Source organism: Colius striatus, chromosome 1, assembly GCF_028858725.1.
Source record: "Colius striatus isolate bColStr4 chromosome 1, bColStr4.1.hap1, whole genome shotgun sequence".
Taxonomy (NCBI): domain Eukaryota; kingdom Metazoa; phylum Chordata; class Aves; order Coliiformes; family Coliidae; genus Colius; species Colius striatus.
Genome location: NC_084759.1, coordinates 197,916,094 through 197,938,803, shown reverse-complemented (window position 1 = coordinate 197,938,803; position 22,710 = coordinate 197,916,094). Strand labels below are relative to the sequence as shown.

At 36.5% G+C, this 22,710-nt stretch overlaps 1 protein-coding gene across 2 annotated transcripts in view; it reads left to right on the top strand.

Moving 5' to 3' along the window:
* The window catches only part of SEMA3A (semaphorin 3A), a 173,231-nt gene that overhangs the window by 98,244 nt on the left and 52,277 nt on the right, over positions 1-22,710 (top strand). For both annotated transcript variants that reach the window (XM_062019752.1, XM_062019743.1), the window contains 2 exons: positions 6,202-6,295; positions 12,926-13,045. In XM_062019752.1, coding sequence (XP_061875736.1) covers positions 6,202-6,295; positions 12,926-13,045 — 214 coding nt within the window. The remainder of the gene's footprint in view (positions 1-6,201; positions 6,296-12,925; positions 13,046-22,710) is intronic.

The following is a 22,710-nucleotide window of genomic DNA, read 5'->3' as shown; positions in this document are numbered from 1 at the left end:
TATTTAACAGCTTTCATGACTCAATAGATTAAGTGTGAAATAGGAAATATAATAATAATAACAACATAGCCATATCCTGCACAGTTGTTCCACTTAAAATTATTCTTGAAAAGTAACACAATTCATAAATAAATAATTTCTCATAGAATGAAACGTACTCTGTGAAATATTCTTGATATAGTAATGAAATGTGTGCATAAAAAGTTGTATTGGACATAAGGAAAATAAAAAAAATAATTGGAATAAATATATTGGAGATGAGAAAATAATAGAGAAAAAAAACAAACAGCAAAATCATCAGTGTCTGTTTTCAAAGTCAGGTGTCTCCAATCAGCTGCCTCAGCACTGTTCATTTCAGAAAGACTCTTAGCTCAGACCTAAAATTGTATGAAACTTCCTCTGTGGTCAATGAAGAAGAATCTTGCCCTTGGGAATTACTGTTCTGAGCTGGTCTGATTTGTTATTCAGAGCAACCTGTTGCTTTCTGCTGACTGTGAATAGAGCAGCAAATCTAGCTACCTCAATTAATGTCTCTGTATAGAAAAGGTAAATACAAAGCTTAATAAGTCTGAACATTTTTCTCTGGGTGGGAAGTGGGACTTTTCCTTTTGTTCTTGACAACACTGAATAACAGAGCACAATATTTCAATGCTAGCAACTTCTGACTCAGTTAAGAGACACTGACATTGGCCTTCAAGTCCTTCAAATGGATGTTCCTTCCTGGTGGATTGTAATTCTCCAGCCACTCTACTCCGATGATCTTTTGATTTTTTTTTTTTTTTCATGAGGTTTGGAGGTGTTTTATATTTTTATCCTTTATGACAGCACAAAAGAATCTGTGAAAACAGCAAGGGAAATGTTATATCATTAATGCTTACAGCTGTGGCCAACTCTACCTTTGTTAGACAAAGGATGTAATAGTTCCTAAGACTCTTGACATCTTGAACGTTTCTGGACCATCCCATATTACTGTTTGACAGGTTGTTGTAGAGATCAGTAAGTTCCTGGACTTATACTACTTTCTATTTATGTTTTGGGGGTTACAAAATAAGGATATGAGTTCCTTCAGTTACACTAGAACAGCTGGAGAGCATCACTGCTGTCAAACCTCTCTATACCTTATAATTTAAAACAGTAATACTTTATTAGTAGCTGTAGACACTCCATCATCACATCCTCTTCAGATCATTTGCTTGCACTGCATTGATTCACTATTGTGGTTTCACTACATGAGGCTCTGCAGTTCTGGGATAGTTTCTGTGTGAATTGCCAAGAAAGTTTCAGGAAAAAAAAACACCTTGAAACTCAGCAGTCAGTGTTGTCCATTCTGGTAGGTTAGCTCTTTCCCAATAAGAACACATTTTCTCACAAGCCAGAAATAGTACTAAACTGGGAAAGAAATACCGATTGATTGATTGATTGATTGATTGATTAATTGATTGATTTACAAGAGTCAACTAACGTACACTTTTGTCTTTCTTAACTTTATTTTGTTGCCATAGTTCTGGATGGCTTATCTGCTGAAAGAGATGAAAAATTAAATGTTATCATACTGGTTATATATACATATATATCTGTATATAGGGGTATATGGTTGGTATTATATGTTTATATATATAAATAATATATTGTATTGAAACGCATGCTGACTGAAGCTATTTAATAGCAAGATATGAAATGTCTTGTCAAACAGTAATGACTTGTCAACACTCGATGCCATGATATGTGGCATAATTTCAGTCATATTTCAGACATTTGTAAATGAATTTCTGAAGCCTTGAAATAGCAGATCATCGGGCTAAAGAATAGGAATCATAAAAACTTCAGTGTTAATTTCCAGGACTGAACTGTACTTATTTATGTCTGAATCTTGCCATCTATCACCCTATGTACTACAGAAAAACATGTTTTAAGGAGCCAGAGGCATAATTTCCCTCCTCGCAGGGCATTTAGTAAGTGAAATAATTCATGCCATATCATAAGGCAACAGTGACTTGTCATTGTGAGTTCATGGAATTTCAAGATCTAAACAATCTCATTTGTAGCAGTTGTATTATGGATTATAGATCAATACCAATGAGATAAATCTAGATAATAACCCAGCACCAACTAAAATAAACTGAAATAAACTAAATAAAGCATGATACAGCAGAGTTTTCAGCTCCAAAGTTCCTTAAAAAAGTTTCAAGTAATTGTAATGTACCTTTGGACTACCAGTGCAGCTAAAGAAGAGTTTTGGACTATAAATTGGACATTTTGTTGAACTACAAAGGCCTTTCTTTGATTTTTTTTTTTCTTTTTCCATTTCTAGAGAATTTCCTCCCACCTGGCAAGCTTCTTTTGTCATTAATTCCTGTCTCTGATTATTTAATAGCCCTCAGTCACTTGGAAACAATGAAGATTTGGTGATTGAACAGTTTTCTTTCTGTTTGTGGCTAAAGTATTTGCTGACTCACTGCAGTATCATTCTTTGCATTCAGTTAACTGCAAAACTCAAGAGGCAGCAAAGTTATGAACTCATCAGATTTTTTTTCTGAAAACAAATAATGTGCATTATTTTTAGCTAAATGCTCTAGTCTGTGAAAAAGAAGGCCACATAGTGGTTGTCAGGAGGTTGGGGCATCCCTTTTTTCTATTGTATCTGGCAACATTACAAGGGGTAATGGAGTGATTCTGGAACACAAAAAGTTCCCTTTAAACATAAGAAAAAACTATTTTACTGTTCAGGTGACGGAGCACTGGCACAGGGAGGGTGTGGAGTCTCCTTCCTTCAAGGTCTTCAAGACCCGCCTGGACACGTTCCTATGCGACCTGCTTCTGCAGGGGAAGTTGAACTAAATGATCTCTAAAGGTCCCTTCCAACCCCTGCCATTCTATGATTCTATGTACCTATCATTAGTCATATTGCTTGCAAGGGTCTCAAAATGGGGAAGTACATAGAGAAGTTTTTACTTTTGTTACCTGTTGTTGGTTTGTAGATACAGGTAGTTTGACTTCACCACCCAAAGAACTCCTTGGGCAAGTTATCCTATTTGTGACAGGTTAAATTTCCTATAGCATGTTTATTAAAACTCCTTGGGACCTCAGATTAACCATGATATGTTTATTTGGCACTTAACAGTGATATATTTATTGTCATTGTTACTTACTTGTAGATTTGAGATCTTATAATACATGTCTCTACATTGCATTTTAACTGAAATATGGAAATATTGTAGAATTTCCCTGTCATACCTCTTATTGCTTGAGTTTTATTCCACAAACACAAGAGGAAGGGTAGATCATCTCTGATTTATACTGACCCAGTTCTCTACTCTTTCTTGCCTGCGGCACACCAATATCAGTAGAATTACAGTGACATAAACCAGAAGAAAACGTTCAAAAATCAGATCCTTCCTATACCAAATCACTTTCCACATCTGTTTCCTATTTCTCATGTAATGATACATGGGATTATCTTGGGAATATATTCTCTTTAACTGTCATGCCACTGACTTTATAGCCTTATCAAATATCCATTGGTGTGCAGGTTGAGTAATTATCATCTATTAAGAAGAAATCCCAAGAAAATGTAAATTGATAATAACATTTTTCAGTAATCTCTTGTAGCATTAGTACCATTTATTATTATTGTAGTTGAGGTCTATCATTCTCCTCAATTTACCACTCTTATTTATTTATTGTGCAAGATCTAGCTATGAACGCTACAGCAGAATTTCAAAAACGGTCTTCTTTTTCATTATTTACTCATTTCTGGTTAGGAGCAAACTCAGAAAATTAGAAGCAAGGAATATATCTGGACTATTAAGAAAGACAAAGGGAAAGGAAGAAATTTAATATTGTGCAAGATATTACAGATACAGGATGACTATGTAATCAGGCAGGCTACATCTACAAACAGACGCCTTAGGAGCTTGAGCTTGAATTCTCAGATCAAAGTTCACAAAGTTGTGTCCAAACTTTTTTATCTTACAGTGCAGTAAGCCCCTCCAGATAGACTATTCTGCTAACAGTCTGGTTTGTCTACACCTTTTTCTCCAGTAAATGGAGGGAAATGTGAAGTCCTTCTGATGTTCTTCTGAAAATATGCAATACGGTCACAGAGATATGTGCTCACATGATGTAATTAAACAAGTCTGTAATAAAAACTATAACCTGTGACTGACTCACAAAAACATTGACTCCATAGGTTTAAAATAATACCATTTGGAAACATGTTTGGTCACTGCCCTGGCCTATTCTTTGATTCAGGGAAGGCAGGGTGCCAGGCAGCGTGCTGATTCCAAACAGCTGAATTCACTGCTCATGAGAAAGAGATCAGCTATTTCTCTGACCTTCACATTAAATAAACATTACCATACATTGTTGAAGGGGTTTTTTTGTTTGGGTTTTTTTTGCATCTTTCATACCATTTTGGAGTGCCAAGTCTCTGGAGCTTTACTCTTGAGGGTGGAAGTGTTGTTTGCAATTTTGAGACTTTTACTTGCAAGTACAAGACAATGTAAGGCTCTGGAATTTACATGCTACTTAAGCTTTCCTGAAGTTCTAGTCTGAGACGTAGTCTGGAGAAGCAAAGCTGAACGGGCAGCTTAGGAACAGTTTGTAACTGCTTAAAGGGTAGTTATGAAAAGATCCATACTCTGCCATAATTGCAAATGATATAATAAGGACCAAAAGTCACGAGTTTTTCCTTGGATGATTCTGTTCAGGAAAAAAATGCTTCACTAAGAGGTCAATGGAAGTTGCCCAGAAAGGTTATATAGTTTCCCTTCCTGAAGACTTTAATAATTTGGCAAGACAAAATCAAAATCCATACTGGCCATAGCCTGTGCTGTCTTCTTTTAAGTCATTCTGGTCTTAATAGGATCTAGAGAGTCCTTCCAGCCAGCAGCTCTATAATTCTGTCTTTGGAAAGTGATGATAAGAATAAGAAAGGTGGAATTTCCTAGTATGCGGAAGCAGTAAGAACTGTAGGGACTTGAGAATCAAAGTAAAGAAGTCATATATTATGAAATAAAGAGGGAAAAATGTTGTACATCATCTTAGTTGATTTCTACTATTAATACATATATTTTGGACATATATTCTGAAATTATTTTTTGTTCATTTTTCTAAAGCAAGTGAGTGATCTCTGATCAGTTAGTAAGAAAAAAAGAGGTTATATCAAGCTGGCTACTTGATCCTGCAAATATTGGTTAAAGGAAATCCTTCTGCATCTACTTCACAGAGAATTTATAGCTATAAGCAACCGAGAGCTGGGCTCAAAGGCCTGAGTACTCAGGGAAACTGCTGGGGAGATAGGAGTTGTCCCTGATTTGGGGCTTCATGACTTAATTAGGTGCCAATTCAAATTTACCACAGTGCAGATGGGAAATGGAAATTTTGGTTCTCACTGTGACCTCCACAAGTCTTCTGTGAATGTAGAGGTCTACTGTGCAAAAAGCATCTATTCTTCTGGTTTTACCCACTGTGCGAAATGTAAGATAAACACACTATTCAAATTGATTGGCAGATTTCGTCTCTCAGTTAAAATTAAAGTAATTAGATGTACAGAAAAGCCCATTTCTTTGGATTTACTGACCTTGATTTGACTTAGTGTTGACTGAAGCCCTTTTTAATCTTGGTTTATATCCCCATATGCTTTGCCCTCAGCCTGCAGATTTTAAAAGTTTAAATTAATAGTACTGAAAAATAAAATAATAGAAAAAAATCTCTCCTGATGCAGTTAAAATTCAATTTGAGGATGCATGAACCAGATACTTAGGTTAAAAAAAGCAGAGATTAGCATTGTATTATGTACTAATCTACACTTGCAGGATGTTTCAGAAAAGTATAGTCAATGAAAAATAAGTTTTATCTTTTTTCAGAAAGAAGTTTCAATTTCCAGCTTCTTTAGTTACTATTTAGTTAGTTACTCATATATGTTTTCATTGAAAGCAAAAATAATTCAATGAAACCATGTAAATTAAATGTGAAATAGAATAAATGAGACACAAGCTGTGCGTGTGTATTTGTGCTTATGACTAGTTTTTAGCACAATACCAATTAGAAGGCTGGCACATTTGCCACCTACTTACCTAGAGTAATTTGACTTCCCTGAAGCCATAAAACCCAATATGAATCATATATTCTGCACTGTTCAACTTATTTTTAGTGTTCTTTCATCAAGTGTTGCTTTTCCTTCTTTTTTCTACTCCACAGGACAACATTTTTAGAATGGAAGATTCACATTTTGAAAATGGCCGAGGGAAAAGCCCTTATGATCCCAAACTGCTGACAGCTTCTCTTTTAATAGGTAGGTGCCGCAATACAAGTTCAAGGAAACATGCATTCACTATAAATAATTGCCGGTTTTGTGCTTTTTGTTCTCCTTGCAACACCAATGAGAGGACTTTGTTTTATGCATTTTATTTCCAGGCTAAAGTAATTCTGGTTTCATTTTTAATATAGTTGACCCAGGTATCTTGAGAAACAAGATGTGAGTAAACCAAGATTCAAGTATCACAAGAGACACTTTGTTCTTCAGTAAGACTTCGATTCTGCAAAGTATTTCTCCTCCTCAGAGCTAGGTGACTCTGGAGGCATTTTAATCACCTAGTTTTCAGACTGCCTTCACTAATGGTCAGTCAAACAACTGAGAGAAAAGTGAGAGCAAGAATAAGTAACTTCTTACATCAGTTTGGTGCCAAGAAAGGTCTATCACCCAACTGTAACTGCATGTAAACTGGAGATACACAAGCAACCATAGGACTAGGCCTTAAGATGGTGTTTCAGACCAAGAGATCTATCATACACTTAAACTCCTGGGCAGAATAGAGAGATTCCAATATCTAAGGCATTTCTCAATTAGCAATATTCATTTTATGGAAAATATACGTATAGAGCACCTGGAGTGTGTTAATCTAATTGAACTAATCCAATTGACTGAATTTATCTAATTGATTTAACTTAATCTAATTGAATTATTTGTGTTCATTGTTCTCTCTTCTCTTTTACAAAAAAAAGACAAAAAGATGTTTTGTGAGAAGAAATGAAAAGCGAAACAAGTAGATTCCTCTTTCCATAATAACTGTCCAGATGTAGCCACTTTCTCTCTAATATGTATCTTTCTGTCAGTTTATTACAACTTCAAATCCAATGGGGCAACAATAGTTTCAGAAAATTGCAGATTCTCTTACCTTGAAGTCTTTAGGAAATTACATATAACCAGATAAATTAGTTTCTCTAGGACTTTGTCCATGTTGCTAGTCTAGGGCCTTGCCTACCATCTACCCTTATTATATTTACATTACATTTAAAAATTAAGCTATTAAAACAGCAACAAAATTTTAGTCCTAAGCGTGCCTCATTTCCTGATCTCGAAGCTCCTAGTGATCATAGGTGATGAGCTACCCTGGGGACAAGCACTTTTTAACTGGAAAAACAGGAAAGACATGCACATCTTGCTCCAACTTGTACCCTGTACAAACAAAAAGGAAAAAAAAAAAGCGTGTGTAAAAGGCCAGTGTATAAATTAGTGCCTGGAGCGACGTGAATTTGTGGCAGAGCTACTCTCAAGGGAATAGCTTTACTATTTACTTTAATATACAATAAAGAAAGAGAATGATGACAAGCCAGTATTACATGGTATACCCGGTATGCAACTGCACAAAGTCAACAGTGTCTAGCTTTTCACATTCCTCTTTTTTTTCACTCAGTCCAGCACAAATATGATTATCTTATTTCCCTTGGCTTAGAGCTCTTGTCTTTAAAACATCTTTACTTTCTTGAGCCCACTTCCTATCACTTTAACTTTCACTCCATGTATTTTTCTTCCTAATAAACAGTAGACAGTATGATATTTTGTTCTGAATCGAACTTCGGTTAGAGCCATGGGTGTATTAACACTATAGAAAAGGGCACAAATTCAACATTCAAAGCCAGTGACTAATTTCTACTTCAGTGATTTATGCTGGGGTGAAGCTGAAATATAACATTCCTGCATCCTGAATATGAACACCCCATCTACTCTGCCTCTCATAGCTGCCTCACAGTCATATTGTGTTACTGACTACAGTGTTGTATTTACTTTTGTCCATTACTGGCGGAGGTTCCCCTGATGCTTCAGAAAGTGTACACCAGATTCATCACAGATTTGCAAAGATTTACTCATAATTGCTGAAAAAACATAGATTTTACAGTAAAACGATGACCTAAGGCAGGATAATTTCCTCCCCCCAAAACAAGTGAGAAACAGGGAATGAAGTGGCTAAGCAATGACATATATGGAGAGGTTTGGTCCAATTGTTGTCTGAAGTGGGTGGCACTGAAGCCCAGCAGTGCATAGGCCGTGAAGGCCAGAGGAGCCTCTTGACCACAAATACTTCACACCAAAAGCAACGTGGATGGACTGATGAATGACAGCTCCGCTGCTCCTGGCACCTCATATGCAAGAAGCATTTATCCTCACAAACAACCATGATTTATCTTAGGTTTAAGAGGGCAACTGTGCAAAACAATTTCCCAGCACTCATTAAATGCAATATTGTAATTAATAACACAATGTAACTATCTGGAAGATCAAAGAATGCTGAGGAGTAATTTATATGGTTAAATATGGGAGGGAAAAATAACCTCTGCTCTTCAGCATAAACACTGAACAGAGATTTTGCAAAGTATGCTACGAAGAAGAGTGTGTTCTTGACTCCTTAACTAGAAAGTTAACCTTAGGTAAGTGAAATGTAATTACCCAAGATGGAATTTGGACAAAACACCACAGTTATCTTGCAAAAAGTAACTTAAGATCTGTAATAGCCATTAGTGCTCAGGATTCTCATTTTATATTTTAACTGAAATAAACTCTTATAAATATGAAAAGAATCTTTACTTTTCTGTCTCTCTTAAAAAAAAAAAATTAAAAAACACCCGACAAACCAAAACAAACAGTTCATAATTACTAAATTGTTTCAATATTTTTCTAGTACACATTCTGTGTTTCATCCATCTGCAGACATTTTTCATTATGTTTTTAGAAATTGTTCATTAAAGGTACTCTATTGCTACTCTAAAGTAAATTGCTACTCTAAAGTAAAGGGCAGCTGGGAACATGATGCATCTAGTTCCTAGTGATGTAAGACACCATTCAGCCATTCCCATCTATATGCTGCTAACTAAACAATCTCCCTTTGACTAGGCTAATGCATGAAAATGTAGAGACTTGCAGTCCCTAGGCACCACTAGTGTGTATTCCAGGGCAAAAGGAAAATGAGAGGCAGCATGGTTTTCAAAGGATGTAATCACAGGAGAAAATGTCACTGAATATATTAGTCAAAAGCAATTGTATTAGGATAGTTAAAAAAAAAACCATCAGAGAAGGGAACAGCATTGTCCCATTATCAGTCAGTTGCTCTTTAGGAAATGACCCTTTGGAATTTTCAAAACCTCTAATGACCCAGAATCCTCAAAGCTATTTATGTTCCCCTATTGCACTCTTTTTCCCTTCTTAAAAATCAATTTAGGTGCCTTGATTGTCCCAAATATCTATCAGTATGACCTGAAATACAGTATCTTCTTACTAAGGAAGAACTTTTTGCTCTATTATTAGAAATGTATTTATTAGGAATTAGGTACTAAGTACATAGGAAGCTCAGGATTTTAGAGTTATTCTAGTTTCTGGCATGTTTTAGTTGTTGACTTTGAAAAGAGTAAAGTCAAATTACTACTATGTACGTCCGAAAATCTTAACTTTAGTGACTAAACCTACTAACCAAGGATAGTAGATTTCATTTGGCCAGTGAGAGCGATCAGAATTATTCAAGGCCTTGTTTTGCCTATATTTCTCATCCATTCAACTAACTTATTTCTTTCAAAAAAGCGAGATTGCACTTCTGTACTCTCCAGATTTCTGGTTTTTTTTTTAAAGAATGATAAATTTTTTAATAGCTGAATGGAAACAAATTCATTAAATAAATGTATAATGTTTATTTTTAAACATCTTATAAACTTAGGAAAGTATTCACAAATCCATGCTGCTTAGGTATAGTATATGGGAAATTGATTCTTCCCCTTAAAGAAAGCATTACTATGGGCTTTAATTGTTGCCTCTTTATTTAGTTAAAGTCAATGCATGTATTTCTCTTCGCATTCATATGTCAACATGCCACTCCTTTAGGATAAAGTTGTGTCCAATACGGAGCTTTTTCCTATGCAAGTAACTGAGGGCCATCAGCTTAACCTGGACACTCCTTTCTTTGTGCTGCTGGGCTAGAAATAAAAAGTGACAACTTTTCTTTTTTTCTGCATTCTATCCCCTTGAGAAATATTCTTCAATTTTGAAACTGACATTTCCACTTCTTAAAGTTACTGAAAACTGCTTTAAAACTATTGACAATGTAAATAGCACAGTGAAGACTCTCCATGACATAAAAGAATAATTTTCTAGACTAGCGATAGGTAAATTTCAGTCCAAAAGAAAGTCTGCATAGGGAAACAAAACTGAATGTACATCTAACTGGACAGGAGAAAAACTCCTCACATAGCTTTTAAATAGTATTAACTCAACATCTGGGACATGACTTGAGACTCACCCTGAATTTAACAAAAAATTATCTAAAGCCCTAAAAAAAAATTCTATTTCTAGTTATTTCTCTCTGAGAGAAGTCAAAATCCCATTTTTGCATGACTACAGCAAATCAGTTCAAACTGCAGGTGCAGGTCAGGTACATAAAACTTTGGAGGGACTGCAAAGTAAGCTGTTTTCCTATACACCTTTTCCTCATTGGAACACAGCAAAACTTTTTCTCTGTCACCACTGATGAGAAGTACCAGCCACAAGAGCCTAGTAATATGAAAGAGTCTTGAACTGAGTCAAACCTGTAAGATATACTGCTTTCTGTGATGTTTATGTGTCCGGTTAGAAGATGAGGTTCCAAACCCCCTTATAGTTCTAAATATTGAAAAGATATCAATTTAATGAGGTTTTTGAACTATATTTAAGTCTAATAATATATCATTAAGCATAGATTTTTTTTTTCTTTTTTGATTGACTTTTAGATCTGTTAATAACTAGGAAGCAAAGCTGGACTTGCTGGTTTTTTTCATTCCCCTTCTGATTTGTATTGATTTATCAGAATTCACTAGGGACTGAAAGATGAGAAAATGAAGATAAGGTTAAAGAAAGGTTAAGCATAGCATCAAAGCCCTTTTCACAAGCAAAAAGGTTTTATGTTCTTCAAAATCTCAGCTGCATACACTGTACATAATAATCACTATAATTAAGTGATTGTTTCCCCTTTAAAAAAAGTTGAAAATGCCATAGAGGAATGATAAATCGTTAATTAATGATATACTGTTCTGTTTCACTCCTGATTACACCTCCTGCTGGTCTCTTTGCTTCTAATCTCTGCTGTGAATTCATTCAGTTCCACGCCTTTCCGCTATTGTATTTTCACCCTTCCTGACTTTCATGACTACCATATGGTACAGAGCCACTGTAGTTTCAATTGATAATTTCATGGTGTCAGTGTTCTGAGGAAACGATGCCAGTGATAATCCAATAGGCATGCTTGGATCTGGTTATCCCACCATGGAAATACCTAAAATTGCCATGAACATGATAAACTTGCTTCTGAGGGATGTTTTAAAATGAGGATATGGTAGAGTTTATCATGACCATGAAAAATGTATTACCTTAGCCTAAAGAAAGAGTTATTTTATCCTCAAACTTGTCTTTTTCACAGGAGATCCATTTAAGATGGGAAGCTTGAAAATAATAGTTGGAAATAATAATACCTTTTATTTCCATAATAAAAGTATATGGTAGGGTATCTCATTTGATATATAGATATAAAAGGAGTCAGTCCTAAAAAATGCATTTTTAGCTTTTTTTAAGTTCAGAGTTGTTTCATGGACAAGCTCTGTATTTTAATGCCCAAAAGATAAAGTTTTGCTTTGATTCCCTAGTTGTTTTCTGTGGGTCTGATAACTATATACTTAATATTATTCTCTCTACCAGCTGACAGGTAGATTAAGCTGACAGGACTTGATCTAGTCCTTTGAATTTAAACTGTCTCTCTATCTGCTCCATGATGCTTTCAGCTGGCTGAGCAGGGACACATTGGGACTCTGAATTTCATCTCCAGCTAGGCTATGTATGTGCCATTTATGGGCTGAAGTATCACAGGTCAAATTTTAATTCACTTCTTCACTGTGATATGCATGGGGTCAAGGTAGCAGGGAATGATCTCATTTATTCTTTCTTTGACTGTTGCCCTTTGGCAGTATCACAGTTACAAAAGTGGCTGAAGGAGAAAAGGCATGTCCTGTCTTTTCTGTAGAAAGACTGTTTTCTGAGGATCTGCTTGATCAGAAAAAAAAAAAACACAAGAAAGAAAAAAGAAAAATGAAAAATGAAAAACAAACCAAACAAACAGACACCATCCCCACCACTCCTTCAAGACAATTTCTATATGAAAAATTGAAGGGATTTGGGAGCTTTCTGAACCGAAATTTAATGAGCTGGACTTTCCAATTCCCAACAGAAAGCCACAAAAAAAGTAAGTTGGGAGAAACATCTGGAGGTCTTCTGTCCAAACTCCTATTCAAAACAGGATAACTTCACAGTTAGGTCGGTTTTGGAGGATTGCATATAACTGCCTGACAGCGATAGGTGTACAAGCTGTCACTCTGTCACTGTTCCAGCCTAAGAATTGAAAGATATTTTTGAAAAGTGGCTGCACTAGCAGCCAGGAGATACAGATCATTTGAGAGAGGTTACAGTTAAGCTCTGCAGTGAGAAAGTAGATCTAATTATGTATTTTCAATGACAATACATTGCATATGGCTTATTACTTTGTAATTTTCTCATTATACCTATTAATGTAATATAACCATAGAAATTACAGCTTTCTCTGACTTACCATGACTGGAAAATAATGTCCTCCCACAGATGGAGAACTGTACTCTGGCACAGCAGCAGACTTCATGGGCAGGGACTTTGCCATTTTCCGAACTCTGGGGCATCACCATCCAATCAGAACAGAGCAGCATGACTCCCGGTGGCTAAATGGTATGTAGAACATACATTTATCCATTTACATTCACCCAGCCATCTTCATTCCAACAACATGTGACATATACACCCCTCTTTTATTTGGAGCAGAATTTTATCTTAAACCAGTTAAACTGATCAAAAGTGATTTATAAAGAAGTATTTTTGATTTAATTACATTCAGATTTGTGGAGTGTGAATAAATTTAAAACATATTCAGACACTGCAGCTAACACAGTCATGCCACAGGAGCAGTGCTGTAGGGTGCAAGTTGGACAGAAACTCGAGGCTCATGGAGGCATCAGTCACATGTCAACACAAGGTAGCCACAGAACCTTGGGAAAGACTGCCTTGCACAGCCTTTAATTTTTCACTAAGTTGAAAGGAATCTGACACTGGCCACCGAAATCTTTCAGAAAGGGAATCAGCAAAGCTCCCTGAGAAGGCCAGAGTTGTCAGTGATTTGGAAAAAGTGAAATTGGTCCTGAGCATTCCAGGATTTCAAAATATTCAATAGTTTAACAAGGCATAATAGCTTATGTAATTGTATGGATATTACTAATCAGGCTTGTAGTTGGTTGTTTGTATGTATGGAAGAGAGAAATGGTTTGAAAGGAAATCTGGTTTTGGCTTCATGTACCAAAATACTTTAAAATGGATCTGAGTACTCTGTCCAAGTTCTACTGAGGTCAAAATTCCAATAGTTTAAATAGAATTACACTTAGCTTTGGCTATACAAGGATACTACCGTTTTGGAAATGAGAGTTTATCATCTGAAAAAGCTGACATTTGATTTAAGTGAGCCAGTAAGGTCGTTACTCTTGAGTAAACTTATATTTTAATTTTTGAAGAGTTAACTAGCCACTTTTGCTGTACACACTGCTTGCATCTGCACACCTGTTTTTGAATTCACAATGTATTTTATTCTTAAGTATTTTTCACTCCTAGCCATATTATTTATGTCTATGCCAAGGTCCAAGTTTTCTTATGTGGTTTTTCAATTTTGTAAAAACTGTTCATACAAATTTTTAATGTGTTGGAGCAAACTGTGTTTTAAGAACATGCTTTCTTATAAGTTACAGTCAGGAACTTCTAGTATCATACTGGTTATCCTATTATCTGTATATACAATCCATAACAAAACCAGTTCCTGACATAATTAAAACCACAAAGTGCTATTGCAGGTTGGATAAACAACTCTATATATGACATATGCATTGTATATATGTGTCAGATAAATGTGTATATGCCAAGTTGTATGAATCTGTATTTTTATATGACAAGTTGTTTGAATCTGATTTTTGTAATTTTAAGTTTATTTTTATCATAATTCATGTGGCCTTCAATGAGAACAGATTCAGGTCTATCACATTTCAGTTCCATAGTCCATGCTTGCCTAGTAACCCCAAAGTATTGTTCATTGAATGATTATAATAATAGACAAGATTTCTGGACTTTAGGAGACAGTAAAGACATGTCCTGCTATACCAGAGTTTTAGTCATATCCATCAATCTTGTTACTTGGTAGAGTAATAATATGTTAAAGACAACACTGCCCTCACAATTGTTATGATAGTCATGATGATGTAAAGTCCAATCATGCAAGTAAAATCAGCTTTTGTACAGTAAATTTGCACAATGACAGCTAAGTCAGGAGGATTTATGCAGTGGGAAAGCACAACCATTGTCCACAGCCCTTGTACTTCATCGCTGAAAATGTGTCATTCCTTTGTGGGTTCAGTTATCAGTCTTTCAGCAGTAAATGTGAGAACTGCTTTTCCCAAATTAGCGCTAAGGTTACATCTGACAGGGTGCAGAGACCACAACTGCTTTGTGCTTGGGATAGGGAGGAGAAGACAGTTGCACATAAAGCACTGGTGAAGCTCAAGCTCTCTGGAATTTAAGTATTGTCCAAAAAATAGAAAGATAAGTATTTATCACAGCACAGTATACTCCTGTATGGGAAATTTCAAGATAATATTTTTTGTAAAGGTAAGAATCAAATGGAGGCTTTTAGAAATGATTCTCATAACTGTCTGTAATTTAATAGAGAATGATTCTTAAATACATTTTTGAAATCTATCTCTATATTGCAACTTAATAAGATTGCTTTCCTAATATGGAAAGGTTAGCTTAAAATCTGCACTACAAATGTTCCTGTTAAAGACTCTAAGACTTTACTGTAAATTTTCCAGTGATAAGATCCTGGCAGCCTTTCCACACAGCACTCCTAATTTCAACATCTAACAGGGAAGTATAAAAATGATAACTCTTTGGGTTTGAAACTTTGCAGGCTTGTCAGTCTTTTGATTTAATTTTGTTTCATTTTTCTCTTTTATAAATGTAATTATAAAGAAGCTTTATTTTTACACCAATTAAAGGTGGCTATGCTTTTAATTAAACCAGCTCTCATTGAAGGATGAGGTGTATACTGTGTTCTTAAAATTCTGTATAAACTAGTTTTGCAGTTTGCAGACTTTTATAAGTTTTGCAGTAGACATGGATGACTATTTAGTAATGGGTTTGTTTTTCTAGTTACTGTCTACAGTGTGCTCAGTCTCAGGTTAAAAACCACTATTTTAATGGACATATACTTAAAACTGAATAAGAGCAGCAGTTCTGATCCAACTTACAAAGAGAAGTCCTCACTCCCATGGAGTTTTAATAGCTAGGCACTGAGACATCCAGTTGTGAGTCCTTGCTAATGTTTACTTCATTCAGAGCAGGAACTTGAAACTGCTTTTCCCATGCTAAGGTTAAGGTCAGAGCTGACAGGGTGCAACAAACACAGCTGCTTGGTACCAAAAATGGAGAGGAGAGGACAGTTGCATGTGAAGAACTTGCAAATTTTTTTCAGAAATTAAATATCATCCTGAACTGCCGTAAAAATAGGATAACATTGCACAGAATTGTTAAGTTTTGTGGATTTAAGTATGAATACAGAGTTTCTACAGAACTCTGTAGAAATTCACACAGTCACATTTTGGAGATGTTCCACCACCTGTAGGAAGTTAAATGTTGCTGGAAAGAGGGCTTTGAACTGTGCCCAGCCCAAGGGAAGGTTGACCAGCAGCTCTTAAAGACTTTTACATTCTTTTAAGCATATTAAACACTCACAGACTTCTAAAGACATTTCATTTAGTATAAATAATTAAACAGTCACCAGGCAAGCCAAATAAAGCAAGGGAGACTGATTCTGTAGCCATGTAGTCAGATCATTCATCTAGAAGGTAGGGAACAATACATTAATCACTGTAGCAGTGTATATTTAATTATTGATACAGAGTTGGCTAGATGTGACATGGAGGCATTTGCAAAAACACAGTAAAATAAGTTGATGTTCAAGGAAGTCATCTTGGATATGAAAAGCCACAGTTCAGTGTTCCAGACTGAATCATGCAGTTTGTTACAAGCCATATACATGCTCACTCTGGACGTTATGGCTCCTCTGGTAAGTGCATGGAATTTCTCTGCACAAAAAGCTTTGGCAGTCTTAGTTGGTCCCAGTGTGGGTCAAGAATAGTTTCCAACTCTCAGAAAAAAAAAAAAAAATCCTGAAATTGAAAAAACATCTTCTGTCCAGTTTTACTATAAGGAGCAATGGCTTTTATCTTACAAATGTACCTTACAGAGTCTTACGTATAGGCAAAAACTATGTGTCATTGCCTCTTATAGTTCAGAGACATCAGAAGCTAGTGTTATTTCAAGAAAGTGTAGATCAGGTCCTATTTCTATGAATTGCTTCAGAAAAAAAAAACCAAACAAACAAAACAAAACCAAATAGGAGACCTGAGCAGGTAGGAGCACTTACTCAGGTACCAGGATGTTCCCTGGTGAGCTACACACAGTGTTTACTGTTACACCACCGTTGGCAGCAAGGCTGAGGGCATGGCTGGAGGCAAGAAGGCAGAAATGGCAGTGCAGTGTACCAAAGCAATTGCTAAGCAATGCAAAAGCAATGTACTGAAGGCAGTTTTCAAGCTGAAGATTAGGAGAGTGGAAGGAAAGCTTGGTGCTGCTCTCATCTTCCCTGACTTGAGCACGGGGGATCTGGCCTGAAATTGTTAACATTTCATAAAATCAATAACCATAAACATTTATTTTAAAAGTAAAACAGAGTTGGACTGTAGACAATTTGAAAGGAAATGAACACAATAGTTGCATTAAGATAGTATGATGAATCTGGTTTGCACCCCAGAAAAGTGAGGGAATACTGGCCTTGCTCACCCTGTTTGCTAGACCTGGGGTTAAGAGAGACTTGACAGTCTGGATTTCCAGTCTTGGCTTGGAATTTCCCTGCTTTTTTATGGGTTTAAACCAGCCCTATGATATTATTTTAGCATACTTTCCATGGCTTAATTTTTAAAGTGGAGTAGTAGCTGTGCTTAGTCCCCTGGGGTTATTGTCCACGGTAATCTTTACGGTTACATAAACAGCTAAGAATTATAGAAGCTGAGCGACTGTTCAATAAAAAAGAAAATGCCCTCTTAAATTTCACAGACTCCAAGGCAGGAAACATGGACTTGACTCTCCTGGCTTTCATATAGAACTGCAGCCATCTCTTTATGTTGTTTCTGCTTATGGCAGTTTGTTGGGTGTCCCAGCACAGGCAACATGCATGCATGATTTTGAACAAATATACATGGCACAATAGACAAATATATGTCAACAGAGAGGCAAGACTGCAGCTAGTTTATAGGATATTTACTTCTCTAATAAAATGTGTTAAAGGTGTCAAGTTGTTTAGAAATGAATATTTGTTCTCTTGCGACTACTCTTGCTGAGACACAGACGTGTTCTGCCGCATCCTTGAATCTATAATTTGTCTTTGGTCACCCACACCAAACCCTTTTCCCACCTATACATACCCACTGATTCCCCCTTTCCCGTACCACTCCCTTGTCCCTGAATGCCTTCTTAGTTTCCCACTTTCCAGATCACCTCCTACACGTTGCTAATCCATATATGCAGAAGGCTCTAAACTATATGCCACCAAAGGTAAGCAGAATTGAAAAATGACTGACCTTCCAGCATAGACAGGAACCAACCACCCTGGTACCTAAGGCTTATCTCATACAAATACATCTGAGATATTCTTGCAGAAAAGAGATGATCAGTGCTACAAATACAATAATTCTCCATCAAGGATATTCAAAACAACAGGTTATGCACTGCATATAAATATATTTAGTCTTCAAATTAGAAGTCTTAAACTATATAGAGGATGCAATTAGAAGTTGCCCCATAGAAGTAGTCAGTGAGGCACCTATTTGGTTTTAAGAGGAAATTAGATAACATTTTGTGTGCTGTCATACAGCAAAAGGGACTGCAGTGAGAATACTAAGAAGTCTTTTTCCAGGTCTACATTCCCATAAGTCTACAAAAGAGTATTTAAACAACCTTACCAGTGAAAGCAGTGGAGGGATTTATTTATGTGTGGTTTTGTTGTCAGTGGTGTTCTTTTTTCCCTACTAAGAGCTCTTGGATTTAAAATATGCATTTCTTTATTTCAACCAAATCAGTCAGCTGATAGCTCCTGTCATGCAGGCTATAGTGTGGACCTAGTTCCGTACTTTTCCACCACTGCAGCTCCTGTCATGCAGGCTATAGTGTGGACCTAGTTCCGTACTTTTCCACCACTGCTTATACAGGCACGAACAACTCCAACCCTTGCAGGAACAAAACATGTCCATATATGCAAGTCTCATTTCTCTCTCAGTACACTCTCCCACCCCCATTCCCATTATCTTCATTGCTAAGAATAGTAATAAATAATTTCACAGTGATAAATTCCATGTGTGACATGCTAATGTCACCTAACACAGTGCTAGGAAGTACTCAGAAACTATGGTGACGGTGGCATAATAATGCGAACAGAATGGCATACAAACTCAAATTACAGGTTTTTTTTCCTCCCTTAAATCTGTAGATCCAAGTTTGAGAGATTTAATATGAATTTTAAATTGTTTTTCTCATTGCACTCTAACAAGTGTTTTCTCCATACATTTTTATTACAACCCATTCTTTTTCTCTTGGAAGAAATACAGAATTTCTGAAATTGCAAAAGAATCAGTTCTTGGTTAATGTTAATGTTACTGCTTGACGTTTAATCACTTCTTTGTTATTGTTACTACTTGATGTTTATGTTGTCACCAACGACACTCAGGAAGCCATAGGTCCAACTGAATACTCCATCAGAAGATACTCATGTATTTGAATCAGTTGACTCATCCTGTCTGATAACTGCTCCCTGTATCTTTACACAAAGAGAAGTATTTGATTCAGAAATCAAAGACCAAGTAGGAGACAGAGAATGTGCTTTACAATTTCTCTGATTGTGAGGAAGATCATGAAAATGGTGGGTAAAGACAATCAGAAAAATTATAATCTCCCGACAAGTGGTCTAAATTGAATTATTTTCAATCTTTCTAGGAAATAGAATTTTTTCTCTCTCTCTTAGTCTCTCTCCACCTCATCCTTCACTCCCAGTCTAGGATTAAGTAATTTTCTTTATTAATTTTCAGTGCCATGAATGAGATTTTGTCATGTTTAGGTATGAAAAATTGGTAAAAGTAGTGAAAGGGTAAGTTTTGAGGCTGGAGTGGAAAAAGAAGGTAGGAAAGATGAAGCAGAAGAGGAGAGCACATTTTGAAGACTTCCTAGCACTCTGGAGAATATGATGTGGTGCAAAAAGTCTTGCATCAGTAAACATATTGGTCTGAGCTATAGCCACAATATGCTTGGGGAAGTCAGGATACAAGTTAGTCCAGGAACATTTGACATAGGGTATATGTATATTTAATGGGTAACTGTGAACTCATTTATTGGTTTTAGTTTGGTCAGCCTGTTGTCCACACCAAAAAATAATAGCTGGGAGGGTAGACTAGAAGCCATGCTTTGCTGCAATTCATAGTGTGAGTTTCTTTGTAAAACATATATGATAAAAAATAATGGAGGAGCTCAGAGTGCTTTGTCTTCCATTTCCACTGGAGACCTGAGAAGTTTTTCTGCTGCACATATTATGTTTTTAGGAAAGTAGTTCATAGCTCTCAAAGCAAGCACTTTGGGATATGACCCCAGTCCCAAACAGATGAGGGCTTAGTCTTTTGTCTAAACTGCCAGTGTAGACTCCTGACAGCTTAGGGATCTACACTCACTCATGTACAGATTCATTGGAAATGTGCCTTAGAATTGCTAAATTTTAGGGGGTTTATTTCAGTGGTGAACATGATACCAGGACTACAACTCAGTAAATCCTGGTGAGCCTCACATCACGGTGAGATATGAAAGTGTAACCCTTCCCTTCATCGGTGCTCTTGACTTCTCTGGGGACAAAATTGGATGAAAGAGCCAGAACAAGCTCTGGCTGGATACTAGACATGAATAAATCTATACACCTGTCTGTACAGTGCAAATAGAGTTGTCTCACTGGGGTGTTCAGAGTCAAATTTGATGACCCAGATCAGTTGCTTTATATAGATATAGTTTTAGATAGCCAGATCTGAATCTCACCTGACAACTTCAGCAGTAGGAGCTGCGTAAAAACTCATCTACATAAGTATGCTCTAGGAGTCACACTCTTGATCCTGGATATATCTAACTCTGTATCCTTCTCACAGTGAATAATAAATACCAGCAATTGTCTGATTACCAGTAGTCCTAGAGATATTCCATGTTCCCTAGAAAACTATTTTTTTTTTAACTGAGAAAAATTGTTTATTTGTATGCTTATTTCAATGGATAACTTGTAGAGTTGGCAATGGTCACTTTTGTAAAGCAGTGGTCTGTTCACATAAAGAAGGTGATAAACACAATATATAATTCAAGTAGTAGTACCTGTGGCAGTAATCTCTACTCAAAGCTTTGTGTACTAATTTTAGTAAATATATTATTAAAAAAGAGTGTATTTACCTAACATATATCTCTCTATAACTATATTAACTACGTGCATCAGTTCATAGGAAGCCTCTCCTCTTGCCCTGGAGATGAATTTCAATAGAGGGAAGAAAAAAAAAAAAAAGAGTTATTTGTCCAAAACAGGTGTAACATTCAGGTTCTAAGACTGCACTTTGCTTTGCTTTTACTGTCTACCCCACTTTAAATTACACAACATGAGTTTCTTTGTAATTATTTTTACAAAGATCCAAATCACCTTAAGGAAGAAGAAAGTTCAGATTAGATGGCAGGATGCCAAAGACAAAATCTAGGCATTATAGGCCTTGCAAATTCAAGTAGGTTTCCCATGATCTCTGAGATGTCTGTGAGGGCTCATCGCAGGTCTGATGCTTGGAAAACAGTGACTTTTCGCTACCAAATTATGCCTCTTCCTCTGTTCATGAAAGTAACTAACCAGTTTTTCAAGAGAAGTTAAGTAGAAATCTGCTTGTAAGGAATCACACAGCAGAATGCTAATTGCTTTAAACAAAGCAGAAATGGGTCTATTACAGCCCCCTTCATTGGGATATGACATACTTCTGAACCTTTTTTTTATGTTCTCGCGTTGAGCTTTTTTTTTCTCCTGCTCTAGCCATCAATTTAATGAGTGTTGACCCTGTCAATACCAATTTCCTCTTCTCAGGCCACCATGTTCAGAGTTTGGTGGGCATTCAATAGAGATTTACTGTTGACTGGGTAATTTGAGTTCATGTGTGTGGTGAAAAATTAGTGAGGAGAATTACCCAGAAAAGTGGATGCCATGACAATGCATGTCACCATGGTGTGACCAGCTCTGCTGACATAGGTTTCAAAAGCTCTCCCCCTGTGAAAATGGGGCCTGTTTGCAAATTAATTAGTTTCTGGCAGCAGCTTGATTGTTGACCCAAAGTTTGTAGAGTGGAAAAACAATCAGATTAGTGTGTTCAATATAAAGGCCCAGCGCGGCACTCAAGTGCAGTTTGCCAAACTGTTGAAGCTGTGAATAGAGTGAAACAAATTCTTTTTTGAGAAGCCAAGGCAAAGGTTAAGTGTGATGTGACTAGAGCACGCTGGCCATGAGGCGACAAGGGGGAGAATCAGAGGTTTCAGCCATGCAAAAATAGAGTGCTGAGCGAGTTGCATTGAATTTAATGAAATTCACAGCTTCGGATGTAAAAGTGTTTGGCAATGTTTTAGTCTGTGTTCAAGGGAGAAAGATGGCTTTGTTTTAAGAAATTTTCTTTGTATAGCCATGTGGGACACAAGACATTGAGTCTCTAAAGGGTATTAGAGGCACTTCCTGAGCCTCCACTCTGTTTCTAAGCACCTGCAGACTTTGAGGTTGGTACCAGTTCCTCCCCCTCCCTGCCACACACTAACTCTCTTTATCTCTAATGATTCAATCCAAGCATCCCATTCATCACCTCCAACATTTGGTCAGGTTTCTTGTTTTGTATAGTGCTGGTGTCATAACTCATGGGCAAACATATTAGAAATCAACCTTTGCAAATAGAGTAGCTAAAACTTGTTATTCGGGTAGTGTGACAAAGGTTAGATACAAAAAATTTCCACAGGCCTGATAATACATGACAATATCCCCAGTGCAGCCAGGAAAGATCTACTCTTTTCGACTTACTGCAGTGCTTAGCTCATTTCATTAACATGCTTTATTTCTTCAGTGCCTGTTTTTTATATAAATCTGCCTTTCAACATCCACTTATGACATTCACAGTTATTTGTGCCCTTATAATAGTCCTTTTACATGAAGC